At 42.1% G+C, this 26,941-nt stretch overlaps 2 protein-coding genes across 3 annotated transcripts in view; one reads left to right on the forward strand and one right to left on the reverse strand.

The window, feature by feature from the left end:
• The first annotated feature begins 512 nt into the window (after positions 1–512).
• Positions 513–13,732, forward strand: LOC127634620 (vesicle-associated membrane protein-associated protein A-like). 2 transcript variants are annotated; one of them, XM_052114240.1, is made up of 6 exons: positions 513–669; positions 2,275–2,427; positions 2,511–2,614; positions 9,835–9,915; positions 10,523–10,702; positions 12,842–13,732. In XM_052114240.1, the coding sequence occupies exons 1-6, from the start codon at positions 612–614 to the stop codon at positions 13,019–13,021; spliced, it is 756 nt and encodes a 251-aa protein (XP_051970200.1). In that variant the 5' UTR covers positions 513–611; the 3' UTR covers positions 13,022–13,732. The 2 variants fall into 2 exon arrangements, with proteins under 2 accessions (XP_051970200.1, XP_051970202.1); XM_052114242.1 differs by having other exon boundaries at positions 12,860–13,732.
• Positions 13,733–16,460: 2,728 nt separating this feature from the next.
• Positions 16,461–26,941, reverse strand: part of LOC127634077 (protein APCDD1-like) — a 16,564-nt gene continuing 6,083 nt past the window's right edge. The window contains exons 4-5 of the mRNA XM_052113497.1: positions 18,107–18,428; positions 16,461–16,900 (exon numbers count right to left, since the gene is read on the reverse strand). Coding sequence (XP_051969457.1) covers positions 16,461–16,900; positions 18,107–18,428 — 762 coding nt within the window. The remainder of the gene's footprint in view (positions 16,901–18,106; positions 18,429–26,941) is intronic.

The raw sequence follows: 26,941 nt of genomic DNA on the forward strand, positions 1-26,941 counted from the left end.
TAATAATATAGATGTTCCATGAAACATATTTATTGACCTCAGGGCACTGTTTGTTTGAGGTTATCGTGAAGAATAAACATTATAAATAGTCTAAAGGGTCAAGTGCATTATCTAGACCAAAATACTTATACATTAAGCTTAATTTATCAACACCCAATTTTTCGTTAATTTTTTAATAAAGTGGATGTGTTAATTTTTTAAGAGAAAATAGCTACTAAATGTATATAACTTAAAGAAAAATCTTGGAACTATTCATTTAGGTTTCAATAATAATTGTAATTTTTGTTTTGCTAGTGTGTGGACAACATGCGCTATCTACAGGCGTGTGAGATCACACGCTAAAACACGAAAACTCTTGGAATTCTACAGACAGTGAAGATTATACACATTTGTCATTCCCAGAAGAGTTTCACCTGTTTAGTGCTTGTGTAGTTTTATTTGTTCGAGCAGATGTGTGCCTCCTGGTCCCCTCAGTGACGTGTAAGCACCATGCACGCCGCCGGCCTGCTGCTCGTGCGCGCAATGCGCAGGTGTGTGACCCGTGAGTGCGCGTGCGCGTCGTGGCCGGGGCTCTTGAGTAGCACGCGAGTGTGTCCCGTTTATCGGCTGTCATGTCCAAACTGGAGCAGATTCTGATTCTCGACCCGTCGAGCGACCTCAGTTTCAGAGGTAAGCGCGTCTGACGCCTGCGCTTGACGCGCGTCAATCATAAAGGTCCACCGGAAACATTCAGCCGCTTTAGCTTAGCCGGTAAGCGGAGGGCCCCCGGGTCCAGGCTGCACCAGCGCACGCATGCCTGCATCACTCCCGCGTCTGCAGTTTAACGCGAGGCCCGGGGATGTTTAGGCCTCTGTGGGAAAGCCCGCACTAGTTTGTTTACTGGTGGTTTACTATCTGTTTGTTCTTCTGTATGTGTTTTAATCTAAAAATGAGAGCAATTGTTTGACTCATTATGGTGTTCAGTGTCTGTGAGCTGTTACAATTAGCACCAGAGCTAAAGCTAGTGTCTTAATAACAGATTATAGATCCGGAACATTGATTAATCAGTCTTTATAACTCCCTGATTATCGATACAGACAGGGGGAGGGGGTTCAGATGTCTTGTTGAAAACTCATTTTTATTTTTAAATGTACTTTGAATGATCATAAAGACCCTTGATTAGCTTTTCACATATAATATTATGATTAATACTTTATTCATGATGAATACTGTACTACTTCAGTATTCTGTATTAGTTTGTGAGGGGCTCATTGATTCCCAGATGAATGAATGAATCAATCACTTATTGATCATCCTGATATCATCTCTTTATCAGACTGATGCTGCAGAGCAATAAGTAATAAATCAACCTGAGAGACAGTTTACCACAGCTTCACTGTACTGAAATACATTATTCACCAATAACATGTCCATGGACTGCTTTAAATATGTATTTAATATGATATTTATTGGACATTATTGATCAATTTAAAACCAGATGAATATTGGTAAAAATATGATATAAGCTGATTGTTTATATATCATTTTTAAATACATAAATGTATTTAATTTGATATATTGTTATTAATCATGTTTTCTGTGTATAATATATAGAATCCTACCAAAATAAGAGAAATTTGAAAAAGTAAAGCATTTTAAATATTCATTGTTATTATATGTATAATGTCAGTTTTATTGTTGAGAACTACAAAAAAATGTAAGTTATTATATTTTAAAATATTTTGTTTTTATTTTGGCCCTTGAAAACATTAATTTTATAATGTTATTTTTATTAGAAGAATAATAAAGCTTTTTTAACAGTTTTTTTTATTTTTAAAGCAAACTAAAAGAGCATTCTTGAGGAAATCCGTGATTTAATGATGAAATAAGGCGAGTAAGTGGTAGAATATCGGTTTTAATATTGACCTATTGTTTTTTTGTTAAGATTGAATTGTTATAATTTTATTGGCTAAAGGTTTTAATGTCGGCGCATCACTGGTTTGAGGTTAAAATTGATATAAATATATAAGAGAAGGTGAATATTTTAGTTTTTAAGTTATATACCATGTAGTCCTTTAATTAACACGTGCTCATAAAAACTGCATGTATAATTAGAATGAGCAAAATCCTGTTTAAAATATTTGTAGTTGGAAAATAGCAAGACTTCCCAAAATCATCTCATTTCAAGCAGCTCTTTAATCGTGTCTGACGCTCATGCTACTCGAGAACATACAGAGTAAAGAATTAAATGTGGATTCTTTCTAGCAAGTTGTTTTGTTTACTGTCTGTTTTCAGGACCCTTCACAGATGTGGTGACCACCAACCTGAAGTTGAAGAACCCGTCTGACAGAAGAGTATGTTTCAAAGTCAAGACCACCGCTCCTCGCCGTTACTGCGTGCGGCCCAACAGCGGCGTCATCGATCCCGGCACTACGGTCACCATCTCGGGTGAGGGATCACGGCTGTGAGAGGTCGTTTGTGAGCAGATGTGTGATTCAGTCATTAATACGTGTGTGTTGTGTCTCCTCCAGTAATGCTGCAGCCGTTTGATTACGACCCAAACGAGAAGAGCAAACACAAGTTCATGGTGCAGGCGATTTTCGTGCCGTCGAGCGTCACAGACCTGGAAGCGGTGGTGAGCACTCCTGCTTTCTGTCCCAGCAGCATAAACATTAGAAATGGTCATCTGCTCGCATTTATGTGGGTGTGTTGAACTGAAGGTGGCAGCAGAAGCTCATGCACATTACAGTCGTTTCATGTGCGTATAGCTGCGCCTATATCAGATTAATATGTTGAATTAATCGCTATATTTAAACATAGTATTTACTATTTTGTATGCTTTTATGTGAGCATAACCGTTTCAAACAGTGTGCTGCATTGATGTCACAATCATGTTTAATTCATTGAGTGGTGTCCAGTTATCATCCCAGAGAAAAACATACGTTTGTGGTTATGGTTTTACTACAAATAGTATGACCAGAAGGTCAACATGGCTGCTATATGGTTACTACAATATTACTATAGTATTATAGCCCAAAACAAAACATGGTTATCCCACAACAGTCATGGTTATTACAATATACTATAGTAAGACCATGATTTCCACCAAACAAACAAACAAACACTGTAACTGTCATGGTTACATCATGTATATATACATATATGATATTATGTTACATTGAGCCATAGTTTTACTACTGTAACCATAATTGAACTATGGTATTGTATAGTAACAGCATAATAACCATACGTTTTAATTATGGTTTCATAACAAATATCATGGTTATAATATGGTAAATGTATTGCCGTGTCCTCTAAGGGCTCTGTAGTATCTCAAGTAGTGTGCTTTGGGTGTAGAATGTATTATTTGGCAACTGTAGTGAGTAGGTCATCTGATTATCCATGTGTACTATGAATAGTATGAATACTTCAGACATAATGAGGGTGGCATTGTCGTGCACTATTCTGTTCACAGCTGGTAATAATATGAGCAAATGGCACTATTATTCAGTTTACCAAAATAATTATTTTTAACAGTCTGGAGAACAAAATTAAATCCTTGATTAAGAGAGATGAGCCCCTTTCACACATTAAACCTGGTAAATTGCAGTAAAATTGTCGGATTGCCTTGACAGGTAAATGTAACGCATGAAACGGTTTCTGTCTTTGTCCATTATGCCACCATTCATATATCGGCACCAAAATGCAATTAAACTCTGATGTAGTTAATATTTGTGTATATATATATATATATATATATATATATATATATATATATATATATATATATATAATTCATCCTAATTTGTCATGCCCAATTCCCACTACTTAGTAGGTCCTCGTGGTGGTGCGGTTACTCACCTCAATCCAGGTGGTGGAGGAGAGTCTCAGTCGCCTCAATCTGCGCATCTGATCATGTGACTCGTTGTGCATGACACCGCGGAGACTCACAGCATGTGGAGACTCATGCTACTCTCCACGATCCACACACAACTCACCACATGCCCCATTGAGAGAACCACTAATCACCACCACGAGGAGGTTACCCCATGTGACTCTACCCTCCCTAGCAACCGGGACAATTTGGTTACCCCATGTGACTCTACCCTCCCTAGCAACCGGGCCAGTTTGGTTACCCCATATGACTCTACCCTCCCTAGCAACCGGGCCAATTTGGTTACCCCATGTGACTCTACCCTCCCTAGCAACCGGGCCAATTTGGTTACCCCATGTGACTCTACCCTCCCTAGCAACCGGCCCAATTTGGTTACCCCATGTGACTCTACCCTCCCTAGCAACCGGCCCAATTTGGTTACCCCATGTGACTCTACCCTCCCTAGCAACCGGCCCAATTTGGTTGCCCCATGTGACTCTACCCTCCCTAGCAACCGGCCCAATTTGGTTGCTAAGGAGACCTGGCTGGAGTCACTCAGCATGCTGTGGTTTTATTCATCTGCTCGGATAAGAAGTACTTTAAGGATGGATTACACTTCTAAAATCTGAACAGAGTGTAAAAATACTAGATATCAAACACACTGACTGACTTTGTAAATGGCTACAGACAAAAACTGGGGACCAAACGACTGTCAAGCCAATCTGATGTAAACAAATAGGGGTGGATAAAATATTATTGTTTTTCGATGCTTCGCAATCTTCCTTTGAACTAAATTGAATCTTTCCTCTATCGCAACCTTCCACTACGATGAGAGGAAATCAGTCGCATTTGCAACCACATTTTGCACCATGTGGCTAAAATGTATATATTTGACAACTGGCTGGTAAAGATTAGATTTAATAGATTTCACTCACTAGTAATTGTGTAGTTTAGTGTTGGAGTATTCATCAGCGAGATCCCTTCTCTACATGTTCGGCTGTCAAATTAAAATTTGAATATTCGTCGAATTTCAGAAAAATGGCTAAAACTGCATTAGAATTGTAAATGTGTGCAAGCACTGACAATCGATCGCATTCTTGTGCTAAAATAATCTAGATGAAGCGCAACAAATTTAACAGTCTCGATGCTTTTAAAGCTCTTTTTAATTAGACACATCATCTTAAAAAAGAGCGCTAGTGCACGAGATGCTGAATGAACAAAACAAAGCGAAACAAAAACGTTCATCTAGTGTATGTTTACATAGAAAAACAAATGGACGATTGCAAAAGCGTTCGGTGTGAACAGCCCCTTACAATTGGTGGAGGTCTTTAGCTGTTGCATCTTGTGACATGCTCTTTTTAACAGGCAGGACAGGAATGTTCTTTGCAATAATATAACGGTGCGGAATGGTTTATGTATTTATTGCGCCCTCTTGTGGACTAAAGAAACAACGTCAATTTAAAAAATCAGCTGACTAATTTTAATTTAATTTCTCTGCCCAATTACTGCGTGTTGAGAGTAGAAGTGTGTCCAAAGAAGAGATTCATGCGACCGATTAATGTCTCTTTAATACTCTTTATGTTCTTTACAGTCAGTTGTTGAACGAAAACAACAAAAAATAAATATATAATTCTAATCAGGCAGAGCACAGATGAGATGAAGCCATTTGAGTTTCTCTCGTTAACATGCGCTCAATTAAAAATGCTGTTTACAGAAATGCCAGATTCCCTTAAAGAGACAGTACCACTTTTAGCATGTGTTCAACAAATCAATGTAAATATTAAATAGTACAAATTATGCAATTAAACAATAATACATTTTAAAAATATCATATGCAATATAATTTCTTATTTAATGATTAAATACATTGATTTGTTCATTTTTAAAAAGCTAAAATGTGACCAAAATAACATTGCGGGGCACCGCTGCATGTTGCTTTCGCATTTAAGTGTTTTAAGAGTTTTAGTTTTGTAGTAATTATTTTTAGCTGTACTTGTTTATAAACGTGATGGCTAACTTCTGGACAATCTGGGACTTCTGGTGGTTATTTTACACCCAATCGTGGCTTTCTGGAAACCACTGACTGGAACATGTGTTCCAACCACGGAAAACCTCATTTATTCACGGAGGCTACTGCTAGACATGTTCCCATTTTCTTTATCACCAAGATCAGACTCCACACTCTGTGTCCCAAAGTGACTATTGGTCGACCTAAGCCGCAAACAGACCAAAGGGAAATGGAGGAAAAGGGGCTCAAGAGGAGGAGAACTCAAAAGGCTACGGAGAAGAGGGAGCAGATTGCCCTTACCTACAATAATCTTATGAAACGTTAGATCCCTGAGAAGTAGGGCTGGGCAATAACACGATATCGATATATATCACAATAAAGAAAATCCACGAGAAGCTTTTGAGGAGTTTTCTATATTTACTGCGTGTCGCTAAAACACAAGCAGTTCGGCTTTCTCAGGCTGCGTTTCCACTGGGGCGGACGAAATCCGCTCAAAGGCGCTCACAGCGCTAGGAGAGAGTCGCTCCGCACCGCTGCCAATCCTACAATCCACTTTGCGAGCGTGACGCTCGGCTTTCATAGGAAACGCTCTCAGCTTCGCTCACAACGCGCCAGTGGTAACGTAGGGTCAGACTGGATGAACTTGCTAATGCTAGCTGCCTTGCTAACAATTAGGCTACGTCGGTCACCGGATTGATTCCATCTGCATCGCAAGACTTCATGACAACGGTTGCGTCCGCTCATCGTCTCTAGTGAAGTGACAGAACAACAGTGATGTGGACGACAGCTCTGATCTTTCTGCGCTGTAATCTTGAATATTGTTCTCTAGCACCAAACATGCATCATTTCTGCCCGTCCCGCTCCGCACGCGTCACCTCTTTTCCTGCATGTGTGTAGACATGAAGCGCCGCATGAGTTAATGTGGTTTCAAAGCAGCTTTTAGACCAAAACGTTTTTCCCTTCTAAATGTGTCTTTATTAATCAGCATGTTATGAGCCTTTAATAATAAACTAATCCAATAAACTAATCGATTTCAGTTCTAATTTCGTGAATATTAATGAGATGTCTGGAATGGAAAAGGAAAGACTAAAATCACTAGTTGGTGGACGAGTCTCTCAGTTTAATGAAAATATACAAATGTTTTGTAAATGTTCTCTCGGGACCCCCCTGAACCCACATTCAGCATCACTCCACAGTCACACGGGCTTCTGCGCCCCATACTTGAGTATCTGAATCTAAAGAAATATACAAAATATTTAATTTTAATGTAAAAATATTCCAACAAACACTGGACTGCTGTCACTATGAACAAACAGATCAACATTCATTTTAAATTGATAAACGGTAAAAGACGGTAAAATTGGTGAAAGATCCCGCTGGCCGTCTCTGGACCCCCTGTGCAGTTTTGTAGAGACTATTATGACTCTTTAGGATTAATTTTTTCTTCTATTCTTCCGTCAACTTTGAAATAAAAAAGAAAGTGCAATGTGTAAATGTGTATCGCTATCGAACGACATGAAAAAGATTATCGTGCTAACAGTTTTGGCCGTATCGCCCAGCCCTACTGAGAAGTAAACGTGGCTCTCGCAGGAGACTGCAGCCTGTCATTAGAGGCTTTACACTGATTCGGTTGGACCGCAATGCTTTTAAGACTCAAACGGTTGGTGTGGGGCTTTGCATGGCTGTGAATAATAGATGAGCAACAAACTTTACAATGAGAGAAACCGACTGCTCAAAACATTATGAAATAATGGTGGTCTCCTCTCGAGCACATTATCTCCCTCAGGCATTTACTCAAATAACAGTCCTACTGGTGTACGTTCCAGGACCTGACTATGTCCGCTTCAGAGAGCATTGATGACATTTTCAACAATACTGTGAACAGAGTTGGAGATCAGCCAGTGTTTATACTGGGAGATTTCAGTCGATGCGTGCGTTACCACGCTTTGGCCGAATATGGATTATCCAGCCTGTCTGTCAGCAGATAACATCACATTTTTAAATGGGACAAACACGAGGTCAAGTTTATGGAAAAAGATTAAGGTGGCCAAGAAATCAGAAGCAACACGATGTCCGTCGCTCTGATTCTGCTGGTTTTGCTACTGGACTGAATCGATGTTAGTTTCAGTAACAGACATTTAGATGAGCGCTGGACTCCTATAGAGCATCCTGACCTTTCCTCTATCATCATCAAGGAACAAATTGTGGAAAAGGTTTTATCTCAAGACAAACCTCGACAGGCCTGACGGCTGACACCGCTTCATCAGCTGTCTCTTGACTAATGTTGTACCCCAGAGCTGGAAGGAAACCACCATTATTCCCCTGCCAAAAACAGGCACATGCTAAGGAGCTTGAGGACTACAGACCGGCTCTAACATCTGTGCTTTGCAGTGCATGGAGACGGTGGTTTGTCAGCAACTCTCCGAGGCAGTTACTGGCAGACTTGATCCACTACAATTTGGCGGAGTCAAAGATGCTACCCTCACCCTGCTGAATAAGGGCACAAAGCATTTGGATTTAGTAACTTCCTATGTTAGGAAGCGGACAGTTATTTTACTTTTGTTCATTTTGTCTGGATGGAGGATAGCTCCTTGGAACTCAATATTAGCAAAACCAATGAAATGTGCAGTGGTGCTGACAAGCCGAACACACTTTTTAAGCCTTTATTACTTAACGGAGATGAAGTAGAGTGGGTGCGATCCTTTAAACATCTTTGAACAGAGATTGACTCCAGCTGTACTTTTGATAAACACTCCGACAGTATTTTTAAAAGGGCTAACCAACGCTTGTGTTTATTTATTGGATATTTTTCCCCTTTTTCTCCCAATTTGTAATGGCTAATGCGCTCTAAAGCTGCATTCACACTGCCAGTGGGCGCAGCGACAAAACGACCTCATATTCATTTTCAATGAGATCTGGCGACTTCCAGCAACCTGAGCGACGGCGACTGGATCTGGGCGTGTCCAGCGACACAACAAAGTTGAGAAATGTTTCACTTTATGCAAATGAAGAGTGACTTTCAGGAGTGACAGCCAATAAGAGAGAAGATGGTAGAGCTCACGTGATCCTAATATTAGAATAATAATATTAATTGTAAAGAAACAGTGCTGTTTAGACTGTCCACACACACCACTAGCTGCCTAATCGCCCGCCACTGGTGACATGCAGCGACAGAGTAGCACCGGCAGTGTGAACGCCACTAAAGTCCTCGTGGTGGCGTACTGACTCGCCTCAATCCGGGTGGTGGAGGTGGATCTTAGTTGCCTCCACGTCTGAGACCATCAATCCGCGCATCTTATCACGTGACTTGTTGAGCGGGTTACCGTGGAGACGTAGCGCGTGTGGAGGCTTCACGCTATTCTCCGCGGCATCCACGCACAACTCACCACACACCCCACTGAGAGCGAGAACCACATTATAGTGACCACGAGGAGGTTACCCCATGTGACTCTACCCTCCCTAGCAACTGGGCCAATTTGGTTGCTAAGGAGACCTGACTGGACCCGCCTGGCTCACTCAGCATGCCCTGGATTCAAACTCACGACTCCAGGTGTGGTAGCCAAACGCTTTTAAGATTATTGAGAAAAAAGAGATGCTTCAATGTGGAAAAGGCCTGATTGAATCTGTTCTCAATTTTATCATTGTATCTTGCTTTAACTCTTTAACTGTCAAAAACGATAAAGCTAGCTGGTAAAATTATTGGAAAGCAACAAATACCACTCTCTGATCTTTACATTGCACATTTTCCACCCCTTCACGATTCATTCGGGTGCATCCGGCAGATGATATAAGGTACCTGTAGTGAAAAAGGCGAAATATAAAAGACTTTTATCCCTAAAATGCAGCTGAAATTTTAAAGATAAATGTAATGTAACAGGTTGTGTTTTTTTTATTTCCTCATGTTTGTTTGAGCCTCTGTCTAAAGACCGTTTGATGATGTCATACTGAACAGGATGTGCTTTCTCTTTACCAGTGGAAAGATGCCAAACCAGACGACCTGATGGACTCCAAACTGCGCTGTGTGTTTGATATGCCTTCAGACAACGATACAATGGTGAGAGTCGACAATGTCACTTGATAAACATAATAAACACAGAAATGAAGGGGGTGTGGCCTTGGACAGCCTCTGCGCTGTGATTGGTCAGAGGAGTCCCAGTTTCCTAGAAAGACGACACAGAACGTTCATTTCAATGCGTTGCAGAACTTGTAGACATGCATAGTAGAGAGAGAAACTAAATGAAACATCAAACACAAGCTTTAAGTCTCGGTCACTTCCTGTGATGTCTCTGTATTGGTTGGGTGAAGTGTGTTAACCACATACTCTGTTCTAGTCTTTAAATTATTCATGTGTAACACTATTATGCATGATTATATAAACAACACAGATGTATTTTCACTTGTAACACTTTCTATGAATGCTAGAAGACTTGTGAAAGGTAACAGGAAGCTGCTTCTGTTTCACAAATCATCAGGATCTGTTGTTCATTAACGGGTCATTAGTACTGTTTACTACGTCAAACATCACTACTATTGATCATAAGTGGAGCAAACGGTGCTCCTCGCAACAGCAGCTCATCATCCATGACATTCATGTGCTGGTTCATTTATGTGTGTGTGTTGTTGAAGCTGATGATCATCAGTCTCTCTGTTTGTCTGATCAGAATGAGCTGGAATCAACCAAAGCAGCAACGGTTCTGAACGCGTCAAAGGCCGACGGCACATCAGGAGCAAAGGCCGGCAGTCTGTCGATGGACGACACGGAGATGAGGAAACTCATGGAGGAGTGCAAGAGACTGCAGACAGAAGTGGGCAAACTGTACGATGAAAACCGCCAACTCAAGGTGCCAGAGAACATAAACACAACTGAATGTCATGTACACTACTGAGGGCTCTGCAGGGATAGTTTGTGTCATGTATAAGATCTGTGGTGTTGTCGTTTGATGGCCGATCATTCTCTGATACTCAAGTTCTTGTACAGCAGATTGAGTTTCATATTAATAACACACTACAGGAGTCTGTATCTCAGCGAGAACTGACTCTGACTATCACTCCTGGAGTCGTGGGTGTGCTGAGTGACTCCAGCCAGGTTTCCTTAGCAACCAAATTGGTCCAGTTGCTAGGGAGGGTAGAGTCACATGGGGCAACCAAATTGGCCCGGTTGCTATGGAGGGTAGAGTCACATGGGGCAACCAAATTGGCCCGGTTGCTAGGGAGGGTAGAGTCACATGGGGCAACCAAATTGGCCCGGTTGCTAGGGAGGGTAGAGTCACATGGGGCAACCAAATTGGCCCGGTTGCTAGGGAGGGTAGAGTCACATGGGGCAACCAAATTGGCCCGGTTGCTAGGGAGGGTAGAGTCACATGGGGCAACCAAATTGGCCCGGTTGCTAGGGAGGGTAGAGTCACATGGGGCAACCAAATTGGCTCGGGTGCTAGGGAGGGTAGAGTCACATGGGGTAACCAAATTGGGCCGGTTGCTAGGGAGGGTAGAGTCACATGGGGTAACCTCCTCGTGGTCACTATAATGTGGTCCTCGCTCTCAGTGGGGGTGTGGTGAGTTGTGCGTGGATGACGCGGAGAATAGCGTGAAGCCTCCACACGTGCTACGTCTCCACGGTAACGCTCAACAAGTCACGTGATAAGATGCACGGATTGACGGTCTCAGACGCGGAGGCAACTGAGATTCATCCTCCACCACCCGGATTGAGGCGAGTCACTACGCCACCACGAGGACTTGGGAATTGGCCGTTACAAATTGGTAGAAAAATATAAATAAAAATAATAAAATAAATAAATGACACACGACCAGTCAAAAGACACACCTACTTATTTTCTATTATTATTAGTAGTAAATGTACAGTTTCAAAACTATGAAACCATTTTAAACAATATTCAAGGATTTTCCACTAAATAAATAAAAAAGTTAAAATTTTTGTTTTGTAAAGAAATGTATTTGTAGGCATAATCTATCATCAAGTATTTAACTGTCCTTACAATCAAACGTTTGATTGAAATATATTTATTTTAGATATTTTGATGAAAATGTCCTTAAAATGTAGTCAATATTTGATCATGTCATATTCATCATTTTAATATTCGTCTTTTATCCTCAGATTAAAATGTCATAAAAATAATCAACAAAAACGGCACTTTAGTTGAGGATAATGAGCCCTAATGTATAAAACTGTCACAGATTAAACTTTAGCCACATATTCTGAAAAACAATAACTGAAACATGCCTCAATCATGTAAAGATGTTTAATATGTGATTAATGGCACATATATAGGATGTGTTTGACCGTTAGTCAAGTTCAGTTGTACAGTCGTACAGGATTAATTCAGTCTTAGTGTTGTTAATATCTTGCCATATTATTAGAGTGAATATTACATATGTATACCGTAGTGATATATTTCAGTTATACTTATTTCCCATTTAAATGAAGCTTTTATTTTGAAGCCCTTTCCGTTACTGTGTGATTGATGGTGGTTTCTCACTTCCTGATTAGCCGGTTGCTATGTGACCAGTGTGATTAATACACCGCAGAAGGTTGCTGTTTAATGAGATAAATAAATATGCAGTCTGTATGTGCCTTGCGCTTCAAAGTGAATTAGCACTGTGCTCGTTGTCATTACTACAAACCGAGCGTGTAATGCTCATGATGGTGTTGGATGAGTCGAGGATCTCTAGAAGGTATGAGCACCAGCTCCACACACTCACAAGCACTCATGTTTGAAGTGTGCAGCACATGCAAACTATACATCTCCTTAAATCACAGCCTTTGCAGAGTAGCAATCACATTAGGACATAGCATGAATGTTGTGTGCTGAATGTTTATGGGATGACATTCGTACGTCAGATGGTGTCAGGCACCCCTAGTTCAGTGGAACGTGTCTCTGCTTCTGTCTGGTCTATCAACTCAAAAATACTGTTTTCAACTTTTCATATTCTTAGTGACTTGGTGGTTATCTTGTCATTACCAGCGTGTTGTTCTTCATCAGGATGAAGGGTTGAGGATGAGGAAGGCCAATCAGTTCGACAGCTCCGTCTCAAAGTCTTCAGCGATGATGAGCAAAGAGCCCGCCTCCAAATCCCTCCCGTCGCTGCTGGTCATCCTCGCCGCCATCTTCATCGGGTTCTTCCTTGGGAAGTTTGTCTTGTAGAGGTCCGCCATCCGTGTTTCCCAGACCTGAAGAGCAAAGCGTGCGTTCTTGTCAATAACCGTTGCGTGAGCGCTAACGTGCGCTAAAGCAGCGGAAATAAATGTGTCTGTGTACGGGATCATTCAAACGGGCCTTTCTCACACGGTCACTACACACACATACACACACTCAGAAACGCGAGTCGTTCGGTTCTCCCTCTTTTTCGCTTTCTGTGGTTCTGGGTGGGTTTTCTGGGGTCGGGAAGAACAAATTGTCCATTTGTCGAACATCACTAGCGGCTCAGTGAAAGCACTGTGTGTAGAGACCTTCATGGTAATTGAAACACAAGAATAAATAATCTATGAATTAATAAAAGGACGTGTTTTCTCTCTCTCTCTGTGGTTTATTAAGAGTTTAATGGAATGTTTTAAGTGTACATGTTGTTTTGATTCTTTTGAGAACAAATGGGAAATGCTGATTCATAATAAACTAACAAACCAACCAATAGTCTTTGTTGCTGATCCACATTTATGTTCTTGAATGTGACGATGTTAGCGGGGAAACTGTGCCTCCTGTATCCATGTCTCTCCTCCTAAACCCACTGACACAAACACCAGTTCATCGTTTTCTTTATGCAAATTATATATTGAATTGTGAGGCAACTTGACTGAATAAAATCACCATTTACAGTCCTGTCCCGTGGTATTTAATATTGCTGAATAAAGTCTTTAACACACTTGTTTGAGTCTTCAGCTGTTTGTTTCTGTCTAAAAGTGTTTGGGGATAAAGAACCAGTACTCTTTAAATAAATATCACTGGAACTGAATGATTTTCAAGACGTTCAGATGGGTTAACAGTTCTGGAACTTGTGACACCTGTAAAATCTATCAAAATGAGCAATCCAGACGGAGGACAACCGTTTTAACGCTCCTATTGTCTTTGGGTCGTTTTTGACCCGGTACAGGTAAAGAACACGTTATAAACATGGCACCGTTTTTGGTACTAGAGCCAAACATGTTATTTGTCTGATTCTACATTATATATCTCTGGGTATAAATAAGATGGCTTTGAAAAACTGCTTTTGATTTGTTCCCAATCATGTCGACTGTATCTGAGAGAAAGTTTGTGTTGATACGACAAAGCAATCAAAAGTTCCAACATTACAAATATAATTGATCATAGTGTCCAAAAACATCTCCAAACAAATAAAAGATAATAATTGTACATAAGAACTAATTACACATGCAAACACAACAATGACTAAAGGTTTGCATAGCATGCAGACATGATTTTAGTCATGAGATTTCACAGAATGAGTTTCATTCTGTGTCATTTGAGTCATCATTGAGTCTGTGTTGTGTATTTGGCGCCATCTCCTGGTGGTCATATGTAACATTGTGCTTCATGTGGATTATCTAATGATCTATACATCTATACATCTGATTTGATACAAAACTCTCCTTTTGTACTTCAGGTCATTTTGACCTGTGTCGAAAAACCATAAAAAAAGTGTAAATTCTTAATAAGTGTACAACAGCACTAAAGACCCCCTCTATGAACATCTGTTTTATTGTGGTCCCAATGTTTATAATAATAATAAGGAGAGTTTTAAGTGTTTGTTGGAGTAAAAATGAGTTTAGCATTTTCAGCTGTTAGCTGGCTTAACTGAACGGAACATAAAACATCATGTATCATTATTTAGAGTCTGTGATTATCTTTCAATCGAGTCCACACACAAGATAATCAGATGTATAGATCATTAGATAATCCACATGAAGCACAATGTTACATATGACCACCAGGAGATGGCGCCAAATACACGACACAGACTCAATGATGACTCAAATGACACAGAATGAAACTCATTCTGTGAAATCTCATGACTAAAATCATGTCTGCATGCTATGCAAACCTTTAGTCATTGTTGTGTTTGCATGTGTAATTAGTTCTTATGTACAATTATTATCTTTTATTTGTTTGGAGATGTTGTTGGACACTATGATTAATTATATTTGTAATACTATATCTGGTGAGTCTCACTGTGACAGTAAATTATCGGGGGGCAATTGTTTTACAAATTTTATTCACTAATTATATTTTCCGCCAAGAACAAATTCTGCTGAGAGTGGAAACACCAGAGATTGAAAACGATCATCTTTCATCTACAATGCAAATATATGATTCTTTGTTTCTCAGCATTAATAAGGGTGTAAACGTACATTGCCGTACTAGAAATGCTAAAAATAAATTCAAAGTTAGTTTTTAATATTATGATATGCTTTATTATAATACTTATGTAAATGGACAACCTTTTTTTTTCTTACAAATTGTATAATACTAAAAACTTCTGACCTGAACTTCACAACGATCTCATTATTTGACTCTGCTGGTACTGAATGCACAAACATTCTCCAATATTCTTTAAAATTGCTAAAACATTCGTTAATGGAATCATAAAGACACTTAAGAGCTGGCACAAGGTTTCTTTCAGGTCCTTTGCTCAAAAGTCCTATAATTCCTGCCATTTACAGGATCAGTGCAACAGACTGTTTAAAGCTGTAGTGTCTGTCCATCCGAAATACTCACAACTGTTCTCAGATCAGAACTGGACTTTTACATGGTGATCATCCATTAAACCTTTTCATAGAAGTGTGCAGTCTGTAAGTTGTGTGATGCACTACAGAATATATGAGGGCCGTGTGAACAGGAAGTCATTTTCACTGGACTAGTATGCATGCATCAGACATGACCTTCACCTGACCTGAGACGTGTAAATCACATTTCATTTTCAATTAAAACTGTAATGGGGGCCTGTGTAGTTCAGCGAGTAGGAGACTCATGCTACTCTCCACGATCCATGTGGTGAGTGACTCCAGCCAGGTCTCCTTAGCAACCAAATTGTCCCGGTTGCTAGGGCGGGTAGAGTCACATGGGGTAACCTCCTCGTGGTGGTGATTAGTGGTTCTCTCAATGGGGCGTGTGGTGAGTTGTGTGTGGATCGTGGAGAGTAGCATGAGTCTCCACATGCTGTGAGTCTCCGCGGTGTCATGCACAACGAGTCACGTGATCAGATGCGCCGATGGTCGGTCTCAGAAGCGGACGCAACTGACACTCGTCCTCCACCACCCAGATTTAGGCGAGTAACCGCGCCACCACGAGGACCTACTAAGTAGTGGGAATTGGGCATTCCAGATTGGGGAGAAAAGGGGATAAAAATAAATAAATAAAAAAACACAGATGGATTATTTTAGCTCTCTTTCTAAATCTGTTGTCCTTGATAGTTTTGGGATAAATGGTGTATTTCTGTAGGTAGACAACGTTTCTGCTCACATGTCAAACAGATAGTGTTTTAAATGCCTCTATGAGCAGTTTCCTCAACTAGTGCAAATGATAACAAACGATTGGAACGATCTGAACATCTCAAGACACAGTCTCCTGAGACACACTCGCTCCGTCCCAGCTACATTAAACTGACTAATATGAGCAATAAGCTGATGTCGAACAAGCCTCTGAACTCTTCCGTGTTGCATCCGTTGCCGAGTCTGAAATATTGGTCTCCCTCCTGTCCCACGCGTGGCTTCCCCTTGTGCCCGGTGGTGCAGCGTATCAGCGGCGGCTGGTAGGACGTGGCGCGCCTGTGCGGTCGGTCTGGACTCGAGCCGTTGGTCGGTCTCTGGCCGTTATATAGAAGACCGTGTCCTTCAGAGTCTTGACCCGTGCTGAAGAGCTCGTATTCCGTGTGTGGCAGACGGATGCCCAGCGCGGCACATCCAGAGGTGGAGGTCACGTCCTGCGAGACGCCCAGCTTCCAGGAACCCTCCGTGCCGCACTTATGCCCACTGAAGATGTTCAGGAGGGTCGTGGTGGCCACGTCCATGGGCGTCACCTTCATGTGGGTCACTAGAGGAGCACACACAGATCAGTGAGTCGTTAGAAGCCCCGCTGGGAGTTTGTGAGTTTAAGAATAGTGGTTTCAATTAATGAGTGGAAAGTCTTTAGTAAGACAGTCTCATTCACACTGGATTGTGGGGAAAATATGACATTGAACAGTTTAAAATAATGGCCAAAGATGGGCGCTCAACACTATCGAAAATATCTGCTTATTAGAGGAACCCAATGCTTCCAAAGTATTCAGAGTGGACGAAAAACCTTTGGGAAACGCCTGAAGCCCCCACCAGCTTTTAGACCGGAGTTATTTTTCATGGCAACGTGGAATGTAAACAAAAGTTAGCCTAGCTGTGTGATTAGCTTTAGTTGACATCATTAGCCATGGGGTTCAAATATGTTTACCACCCTACACTGAATGTTTGAATGATGTATTCATAATATGATAATGTGTGTTATTAGTTAAACTGATTGTGTTTGGTCATTATTGTAACTGTTGTAGATTTTAAGACACATTTATACAGAAACACAGGTAATTCCAAAGGGTCCACATACTTTTTCTTGCCACTGTATGTAGAGATGAATTAATGTAGTTATTAAATATGTTCATGTCAACAATAAACCCACAAACAGAACCGTTTTTCCTCATTTGCCAGTCTGAGGACTTGACCAGTGTTGAATCTCTGAACTGTCGTCTGGTAATTGCAGTTATCCGACAGGAAGGACTTGTGGGAGTTTGTTTACATTTGAATATTTTGACAGTTGGACTTTGAATAGTTTTGGCCTGTTTGAAAATGTCCACAATATATTGCAAGTCTATGGGATTTTGGATCATTGGCTACAGGACAACCGTTGGTCTGATCGATTAGAAAAGTCACAGCAAGCCGAGTCAGAAGCCTCTACATGTCTGTGCCAAATTTGGTGGATGTAGCTTGAAAGCTCTAGGAGGAGTTACAGTCAGAATAGTTAACACCCTACATGAAAGGTACCCCCTATGGTCTCCTTCATGAATACACTCAAGTCGAAAAAACAAACCCAAATCAAGTCATCAAGTTGGGGATGGTACACAGCCTTCCTGTTTTTAGAGGCAATGTTCAGGGATTTCTGTGGCTGTAGAGTCTTTGCAGGACAGTTCGTCTACAAACAAATCAAACCTCAAGAGAAATGCCTTCAGTGAACATGTGTAGACCGACATTCAGTTACAAGAGTCCGATCACTGACCTGTGAAGGTGAACTCTATGCCACCCATGACTGTGTTTGAAGGAACTCCTCGACTGTATCGTCCGCTGACTGTGATGCCGAAGGTCGGGTGTCGACAGACGGGATCAGAGAAATGCTTGTACTGTCCTTCCCAGATGTTCCTGTCCTCGTGGAATGTCAGATGTCGGGTGAGGAAGAGGACCCCCTGGCGCACTTCGCACCGCGTGCTCACCCAGTTTCCATGGAGATGCACAGGACGGTTCCTCTGGGATGGCAAGACAGGTGGATGATGAAGATCGGCCAAAGCGATAATTCGACAGATTCCACAGCGACGCTCATCGAGCTGACAGAAAGAAGAGAATACAGATTATTTTAGAGGAGTCTATTTTCAGGTAAACCATGAGAGACTAAACTGTGCCATCTCCCTGCCAGCTGAAACCAGTTTCACATGGATTTACATCGTTTCTTATGGGTCCAAGCCAGTGTAAATGGTTGATCAGCAGGTGGACCTGGTTATAATTTTATAACCAGATAGCAAAATGTTCTTGGCCCGGATCTGGCTGCATTCCGCCTGCGAGTTTGGCCCACATACAGCGTGAAATTATGGCCCAAAAGCCATTTACCGGATGGAAGCCGAATCCTCCCCAGAAAGATGCCAAAACTCATGCAGCCATGACTGGACCACAACTGTGCCAGAATCCCCAAACATAAGCCAGAAAGCAGCCAAACAATTTGCCGCTGCCGCACCAGACCTCAGCCACAACTTATCCTGTCCATCCCCAGAGAGCAGCCGTAACTGAGCCACAGTTAAGCCAAAATCCTCAGATGTCAGCCAGATAACAGCCTTAACATTACCAAGCCCCGTATGTAATATTTTCATATTTTGTCAAATAAGCAGCAAAAAGCAAATGTGTAGAATGTGTATTTATGTTTAGAGATGTCACACATTTGCCAGCATAATTGCAACCCTCATGGAAAAATACACATACTCAAATCTTTCCATAAGAGTGAAAACATGTAAAGGATAAAAAAGCTGCAGAAAGACAATATGACAAAAGTTAGCATTCAATATGACTGTTTTGATACACATAAGCTCACATTTATTGTTGAGTGCTTGTCTTCTCATGTATTCATTTAGCAGACAAAAGAGATTCATCCTGATGTTGCAATAGAAAGATTTAGATATCTCAGAGACGTGCGGGAGGAAGGAGAGAGACGTGCTGATTTTATGTAGAAGCAAGACAGTTCCGCCTGCTCACAAAGAGATGCGTCTTCTGATGTTTCTCAAAAGCCTGAAAAAGTGATTTTAACCTGACCCCATTTCTTTAGTTCCATTGTTTTGTTCTGAATGAGTGAATCACTATTAATAATACTCCAGTTATTCACATATAGACTTTCAAAAGCGATGGGAGATGCAGAGATAAACATGGAGACAGCGTGCTATGGTGAATGCAGTCCGGGTAGCGCACGATGACGGGATAACAGACAATGGAGTGGAGGGGCGCCCGCTGAACGCATTTTATACCAGCCCAAGAACTCCTACCTGCAGCCCTGTCTGTCAAGACACTCTTTGTGGAGTATTTCAGGATCTACTCATCGGAAAAGCACAGCTTATACAGACAACAAACCGCACTTACCGACAGCAGACACACTATAGCGGTGTCCCAAATGACACACTGTACAACTGTAGTATCGTCCCAAACGACATCACTGTACAACTGTAATATCGTCCCAAACGACATCACTGTACAACTGTAATATCGTCCCAAACGACACACTGTACAACTGTAGTATCGTCCCAAACGACATCACTGTACAACTGTAATATCATCCCAAACGACACACTGTACAACTGTAGTATCGTCCCAAACGACATCACTGTACAACTGTAGTATCGTCCCAAACGACACACTGTACAACTGTAATATCGTCCCAAATGACACACTGTACAACTGTAGTATCGTCCCAAACGACATCACTGTACAACTGTAGTATCGTCCCAAACGACACACTGTACAACTGTAATATCGTCCCAAACGACACACTGTACAACTGTAGTATCGTCCCAAACGACATCACTGTACAACTGTAGTATCGTCCCAAACGACACACTGTACAACTGTAGTATCGTCCCAAACGACACACTGTACAACTGTAGTATCGTCCCAAACGACACACTGTACAACTGTAGTATCGTCCCAAACGACATCACTGTACAACTGTAGTATCGTCCCAAACGACACACTGTACAACTGTAGTATCGTCCCAAACGACACACTGTACAACTGTAGTATCGTCCCAAACGACACACTGTACAACTGTAGTATCGTCCCAAACGACACACTGTACAACTGTAGTATCGTCCCAAACGACATCACTGTACAACTGTAGTATCGTCCCAAACGACACACTGTACAACTGTAGTATCGTCCCCAAAGCGACACACTGTACAACTGTAGTATCGTCCCCAAACGACACACTGTACAACTGTAGTATCGTCCCCAAACGACATCACTGTACAACTGTAGTATCGTCCCCAAAGCGCACACACTGTACAACTGTAGTATCGTCCCCAAAGCGACATCACTGTACAACTGTAGTATCGTCCCAAACGACACACTGTACAACTGTAGTATCGTCCCAAACGACACACTGTACAACTGTAGTATCGTCCCAAACGACACACTGTACAACTGTAGTATCGTCCCAAACGACACACTGTACAACTGTAATATCGTCCCAAACGACACACTGTACAACTGTAGTATCGTCCCAAACGACACACTGTACAACTGTAGTATCGTCCCAAACGACACACTGTACAACTGTAATATCGTCCCAAACGACACACTGTACAACTGTAGTATCGTCCCAAACGACACACTGTACAACTGTAGTATCGTCCCAAACGACATCACTGTACAACTGTAATATCGATCCCCAAAGCGCACACACTGTACAACTGTAGTATCGTCCCAAACGACACAATGTACAACTGTAGTATCGTCCCAAACGACATCACTGTACAACTGTAATATCGTCCCAAACGACATCACTGTACAACTGTAGTATCGTCCCAAACGACACACTGTACAACTGTAGTATCGTCCCAAACGACATCACTGTACAACTGTAATATCGTCCCAAACGACACACTGTACAACTGTAATATCGTCCCAAACGACACACTGTACAACTGTAGTATCGTCCCCAAACGACACACTGTACAACTGTAATATCGTCCCAAAGCGACACACTGTACAACTGTAGTATCGTCCCAAACGACACACTGTACAACTGTAATATCGTCCCAAACGACACACTGTACAACTGTAGTATCGTCCCAAACGACACACTGTACAACTGTAATATCGTCCCAAACGACACACTGTACAACTGTAGTATCGTCCCAAACGACACACTGTACAACTGTAATATCGTCCCAAACGACACACTGTACAACTGTAATATCGTCCCAAATGCAAAACGTAACATTTGTATTACTGCACGGAAGCATTCACCGTTTAATAGCTGACGGAAGTGACGTATCAAGTGCATGTGATGTGTTGCTGCTAGCTTTAACACGTTAGCCAATCAGATTTTTAGTGTCAGTCTGAACAAGGCCATAGATTAATAATTGCTATAAAAGTATTGCTCATTGTTAGTTCATGTTAACTAATGTTGTTAAAGGTGTTGTAAGTGATTTCAGCTGTTTTACTTCCACCAGACTGAGCAGTTGGTTTAGCCACACCCACTCTTTCCAAAACTCCGCCCACCAAAGATACCAAATGAGCTTTATTGAGACCGACATCTTGCTGAAACGGTTGTCAAAAACAACTGGCAACTGTTATGAACAACATGGCATAAAAATGGCATTAAGCCTCAATAATTCGCTGCAGCTACAATACTGTGAGAACGTGTAGAATGATTGACAGGTAGAATGCATCATTGTCCACGGACACATTTTTGTTTTCTGTTTACAGAGTCTAGATCCGTCACAGAGACCAGTGAGATATCTCACGACATTTATTTTATTAATATCTTTCAGCGATTAGGACATAATTAATACCTTCTAAATCACTTACAGCAGCTTTAACTAATATTAACAAATAAAACCTTTTAAGTGTTACCTTTAATGCGAATGTGCCACAATAATGTAAAGCATTTTATTTATCTGTATTATTACACACACACACATATATATATATATTAATTTATAATTATTTAAATATAACGATTTATAATAATTTAATCATTATATATGTAATTATTATTATTATTGTATATTTATATATGCGATAAATTGCGATTAATCGGCATACTAATTAATTTGATTATAAATCTGAATCGATGGACAGCCCTATTTATAATACATGCAGATACTCACTGTAGTTTAGTCCCCGAGTGAAACCCATTTGCTCGTTGTATCTAATCAAGATTTTCCAGGGATACACAGTGGAGAGCAAAAGTCTTCACACCCCTGTTAAAACTGCAGGTTTTTGTGATGTATAGATTACAGATTTACTGCAGGATTCGGTTCTGGGCTCTGGCTGGGTCATTCTTTTGTTGCTTTGGATCATTGTCATGCTGAAAGATGAAAGATCGCTTCATTTTCAGCTTTCTAGCAGACGCCAGAAGGGTGCCAAAACTGACTGGTACTTGGAGCGCTTCATGATGGTGAGAGTGTGGGTGAGGGTGAGAGTGAGGGTGTGAGAGGGTGAGAGTGAGGGGTGTGAGAGGGTGAGAGTGAGGGTGTGAGAGGGTGAGAGTGAGGGTGTGAGAGGGTGAGGGTGTGAGAGGGTGAGAGTGTGGGTGAGGGAGAGAGTGAGGGTGAGATTGTGGGTGAGGGTGAGAGTGAGGGTGTGAGAGGGGTGAGAGGGTGAGAGTGGGGTGAGAGTGTGGGTGAGGGAGAGAGTGAGGGTGAGATTGTGGGTGAGGGTGAGGGTGTGAGAGTGAGAGGGTGAGAATGAGGGTGTGAGAGGGTGAGAGGGTGAGGGTGTGTGAGAGTGAGGGTGAGAGTGAGGTTGTGAGGGGGTGAGGGTGTGAGAGTGTGGGTGAGGGTGAGAGTGAGGGTGAGAGTGTGGGTGAGGGTGAGAGTGTGGGTGAGGGAGAGAGTGAGGGTGAGGGTGAGAGTGAGGGTGTGAGAGGGTGAGGGTGAGAGTGAGGGTGTGAGAGGGTGAGAGTGAGGTTGTGAGGGTGTGAGGGTGAGAGAGGGTGAGAGTGAGGGTGTGAGAGGGTGAGGGTGTGAGAGGGTGAGGGTGTGATTGTGGGTGAGGGTGAGAGTGAGGGTGTGAGAGGGTGAGGGTGTGAGAGGGTGAGGGTGTGATTGTGGGTGAGGGTGAGAGTGAGGGTGTGAGAGGGTGAGGGTGAGAGTGAGGGTGTGAGAGGGTGAGAGGGTGAGAGGGTGAGGGTGTGAGAGGGTGAGGGTGTGAGAGGGTGAGAGTGAGGGTGTGAGAGGGTGTGAGTGAGGTTGTGAGGGGGTGAGTGTGTGAGAGTGCGGGTGTGAGAGTGAGGGTGAGAGTGGGTGAGGGTGAGAGTGAGGTTGTGAGAGGGTGAGGGTGAGAGTGTGGGTGAGGGTGAGAGTGAGGGTGTGAGAGGGTGAGAGTGAGGGTGTGAGAGTGTGGGTGAGGGTGAGAGTGTGGGTGAGGGAGACAGTGAGGGTGAGATTGTGGGTGAGAGTGAGGGTGTGAGAGGGTGAGGGTGAGAGTGAGGGTGTGAGAGGGTGAGAGTGAGGGTGTGAGAGTGGGGGTGTGAGAGTGAGAGTGAGGGTGTGAGAGGGTGAGAGTGAGGGTGTGAGAGGGTGAGAGTGGGTGAGAGTGAGGTTGTGAGAGGGTGAGAGTGAGGGTGTGAGAGGGTGAGAGTGAGGGTGAGAGTGTGAGAGTGAGAGGGTGAGAGAGAGTGAGAGTGAGGGTGTGAGAGGGTGAGAGAGAGTGAGGGTGTGAGAGGGTGAGAGAGAGTGAGGGTGTGAGAGGGAGGGTGAGAGTGAGGGTGTGAGAGGGTGAGGGTGTGAGAGGGTGAGAGTGAGGGTGTGAGAGGGTGAGAGAGAGTGAGGGTGTGAGAGGGTGAGCGTGAGGGTGTGAGAGGGTGAGGGTGTGAGAGGGTGAGAGTGAAGGTGAGGGTGTGAGAGGGTGAGAGTGAGGTGTGAGAGGGTGAGAGTGAGGGTGTGAGAGGGTGAGAGTGAGGGTGTGAGGGTGAGAGTGAGGTGTGAGAGGGTGAGAGTGAGGGTATGAGAGGGTGAGAGTGAGGGTGTGAGAGGGTGAGAGTGAGGGTGTGAGAGGGTGAGAGTGAGAGTGAGGGTGTGAGAGGGTGAGAGTGAGGGTGTGAGAGGGTGAGAGTGAGGGTGTGAGAGGGTGAGAGTGAGGGTGTGAGAGGGTGAGAGTGAGGGTGTGAGAGGGTGAGGGTGAGAGAGAGGGTGTGAGAGGGTGAGGGTGAGAGAGAGGGTGTGAGAGGGTGAGAGTGAGGGTGTGAGAGGGTGAGAGTGAGGGTGTGAGAGGGAGGATTAACCCCATGCACTCACATGAAATAAATAAATGCATCAGAAATGGCTCATCTCGCAGGTTCTTCTAAAGCTTTAGACACGTGCCGAGCTGGAATCCATTTTTTCCCTTTTACAAACAGTATTCCCGTTAAACTGATGGGAGATCATGAGAAATGCCTCTCCTTTGAGCTGATGTCATTACAGCGGAGGCTTTCATTGAGTGTGTAACGCTCACAGCGGACAGGAGACGACGAAGACGTCGCGCATGAATTAATTACAGTCAATGTCACATCTCAAGTACAATATTATTATAAAGCCTTTAACTTCAGCAAACATGACACATGATGAATTAATCATTCCTCCGTCAAAATCGTTTTATGTGCAGTTACCTGCCGCTCTGCACACGATGATTTCCGAAAGAAACAGGATATTTTAAGACTATAGGGAGGGAGGGGCTTGGGTTTCTCCATGTGGAAGTGATTGGATGGTGTAAAGTGTCTTAAAATGACAATAAGAGGACTTGATGACGTCGTTTCAGAGGCAGAGCAATAATATATTATATAAGGAGGTACATTTGATGTTATGTTGACGTTAACACCTGTCTGATAATTACTCAAACTACATCCCACTGAAATGTACTGAATTCTGTTTTATTCTATTGTCTTGTGCACTACTCTATACACCACACTGTTTTATATTCAGTGCTTTATTTTCCCCAGGTGACACAGTTAAAGCTGAAGTGTGTCATTTCTGCGCCACAAAACAGAATTGCAAATAGATTTTTAACATTGTGTGACCCCGTGTACACATGTGTGGACACTGTATTTCAGCTTCGCTATATGCAATGCATAATTTAAATTAATTTAAACTGACTGAATACTGTTCACAAGACTCTAGACGGTCATTTAAGGGTTAAACTTCTGCCGCACTGAGTCATGTGACACAACAACATGATGTTGATTTCTGTGAAGCGCTTCTACGGGCGCAGCACCAATAAAAGTGCCTCTGGTAAGAAATCTGTTTATGTTTTTATATTGAATCCTGTTTGGTTGTAAAGTCGATAGACTCTAGTTTCATTTGATATGCCGCTTTAAAACATCTGTTCATGTTTCACGCCTCAGTGAGCTGATAAACATGATGTCCACATACGAGGACTTTGGGACAATATTCCCTGAAAAGATGAATAAATGGGTTCATGTAAAAACTGATAAATGTGTCTTTCAGAGGCTTTATATGAAGATAGGATGAAAATAAGCTGCATTTCAAACTGTTCTGAGACCAGTGCAGACAGACAGCACACTGGAGGTTAAGTCATGCACTAATTAGGGAGCAAGGGAGCATCCTATATCTCTCCTATAACTGTTCTGAGATCAGTGCAGACAGACAGCACACTAGAGGTTAAGTCATGCACTAAATAGGGAGCAAGGGAGCATCCTATAGCTCTCTATAACTGTTCTGAGACCAGTGCATACTGGAGGTAAAGTCATGCACTAAATAGGGAGCAAGGGAGTATCCTATATCTCTCCTATAACTGTTCTGAGAACAGTGCAGACAGACGGCACACTGGAGGTTAAGTCATGCACTAAATAGGGAGCAAGGGAGCATCCTATATCTCTCTATGCAGTTAAGTGCGTTCACTCCTAAAATCGGATCATAAGTTCAGTTTCAGGCTGCAGATGATGTTTGGACACTCAATGATCATCAGTTCATAGATTCAACATTTATAATGTTTTATCTGAACATGATTGACAGTGATTGGATGATGCTGGACATTACTTTGAACCTGAATTAATTATGATCATTTATGATTAATGTATCAAAAACATGAATAATCAACACTCCTGGACACATCATAAACTAAAGACTTTCTATAGTTTGGGATTATTTATAATTTCACATATGAGTACATCAATTTTCAGGAACACAATTGTTTATTTATTTGCTTGTTTATTAGGTGCTGCTAGCTACAAATCACAAAGAGAAATGGAAAAGTCTCACTCGGGTCTCAGGAGGTTAAACAAATACGCCCCCCACCTTCTGTTGGTCGATTAAACAGATAGTCCCGCCCCCAACTCACGCCATTGGTCGATGTTGTTGTGCCGGCTGGACAGGTCGCTCAAAACAACAGAGGAATTATTATAGTGCCACAGAGACACCGTGTTTACAGTTTATGTCTTATAGTTGTCTTTGTATGTTTAGCAGAATTACAGTATTTTATTAAGTATTTTAACACCGAAAAAGTGACACTTCAGCTTTAAACTCTTCTTAATATTAATACTTTAAACTTCTTCTATTCTATCCATATATTTCATTATTATTTGTATTCTATTCTATTGTCTATATCTTCTGTTCTATTCTTTATTCTGCTCTAAGTTCTA

Source organism: Xyrauchen texanus, chromosome 41 (assembly GCF_025860055.1).
Source record: "Xyrauchen texanus isolate HMW12.3.18 chromosome 41, RBS_HiC_50CHRs, whole genome shotgun sequence".
Lineage (NCBI taxonomy): Eukaryota > Metazoa > Chordata > Actinopteri > Cypriniformes > Catostomidae > Xyrauchen > Xyrauchen texanus.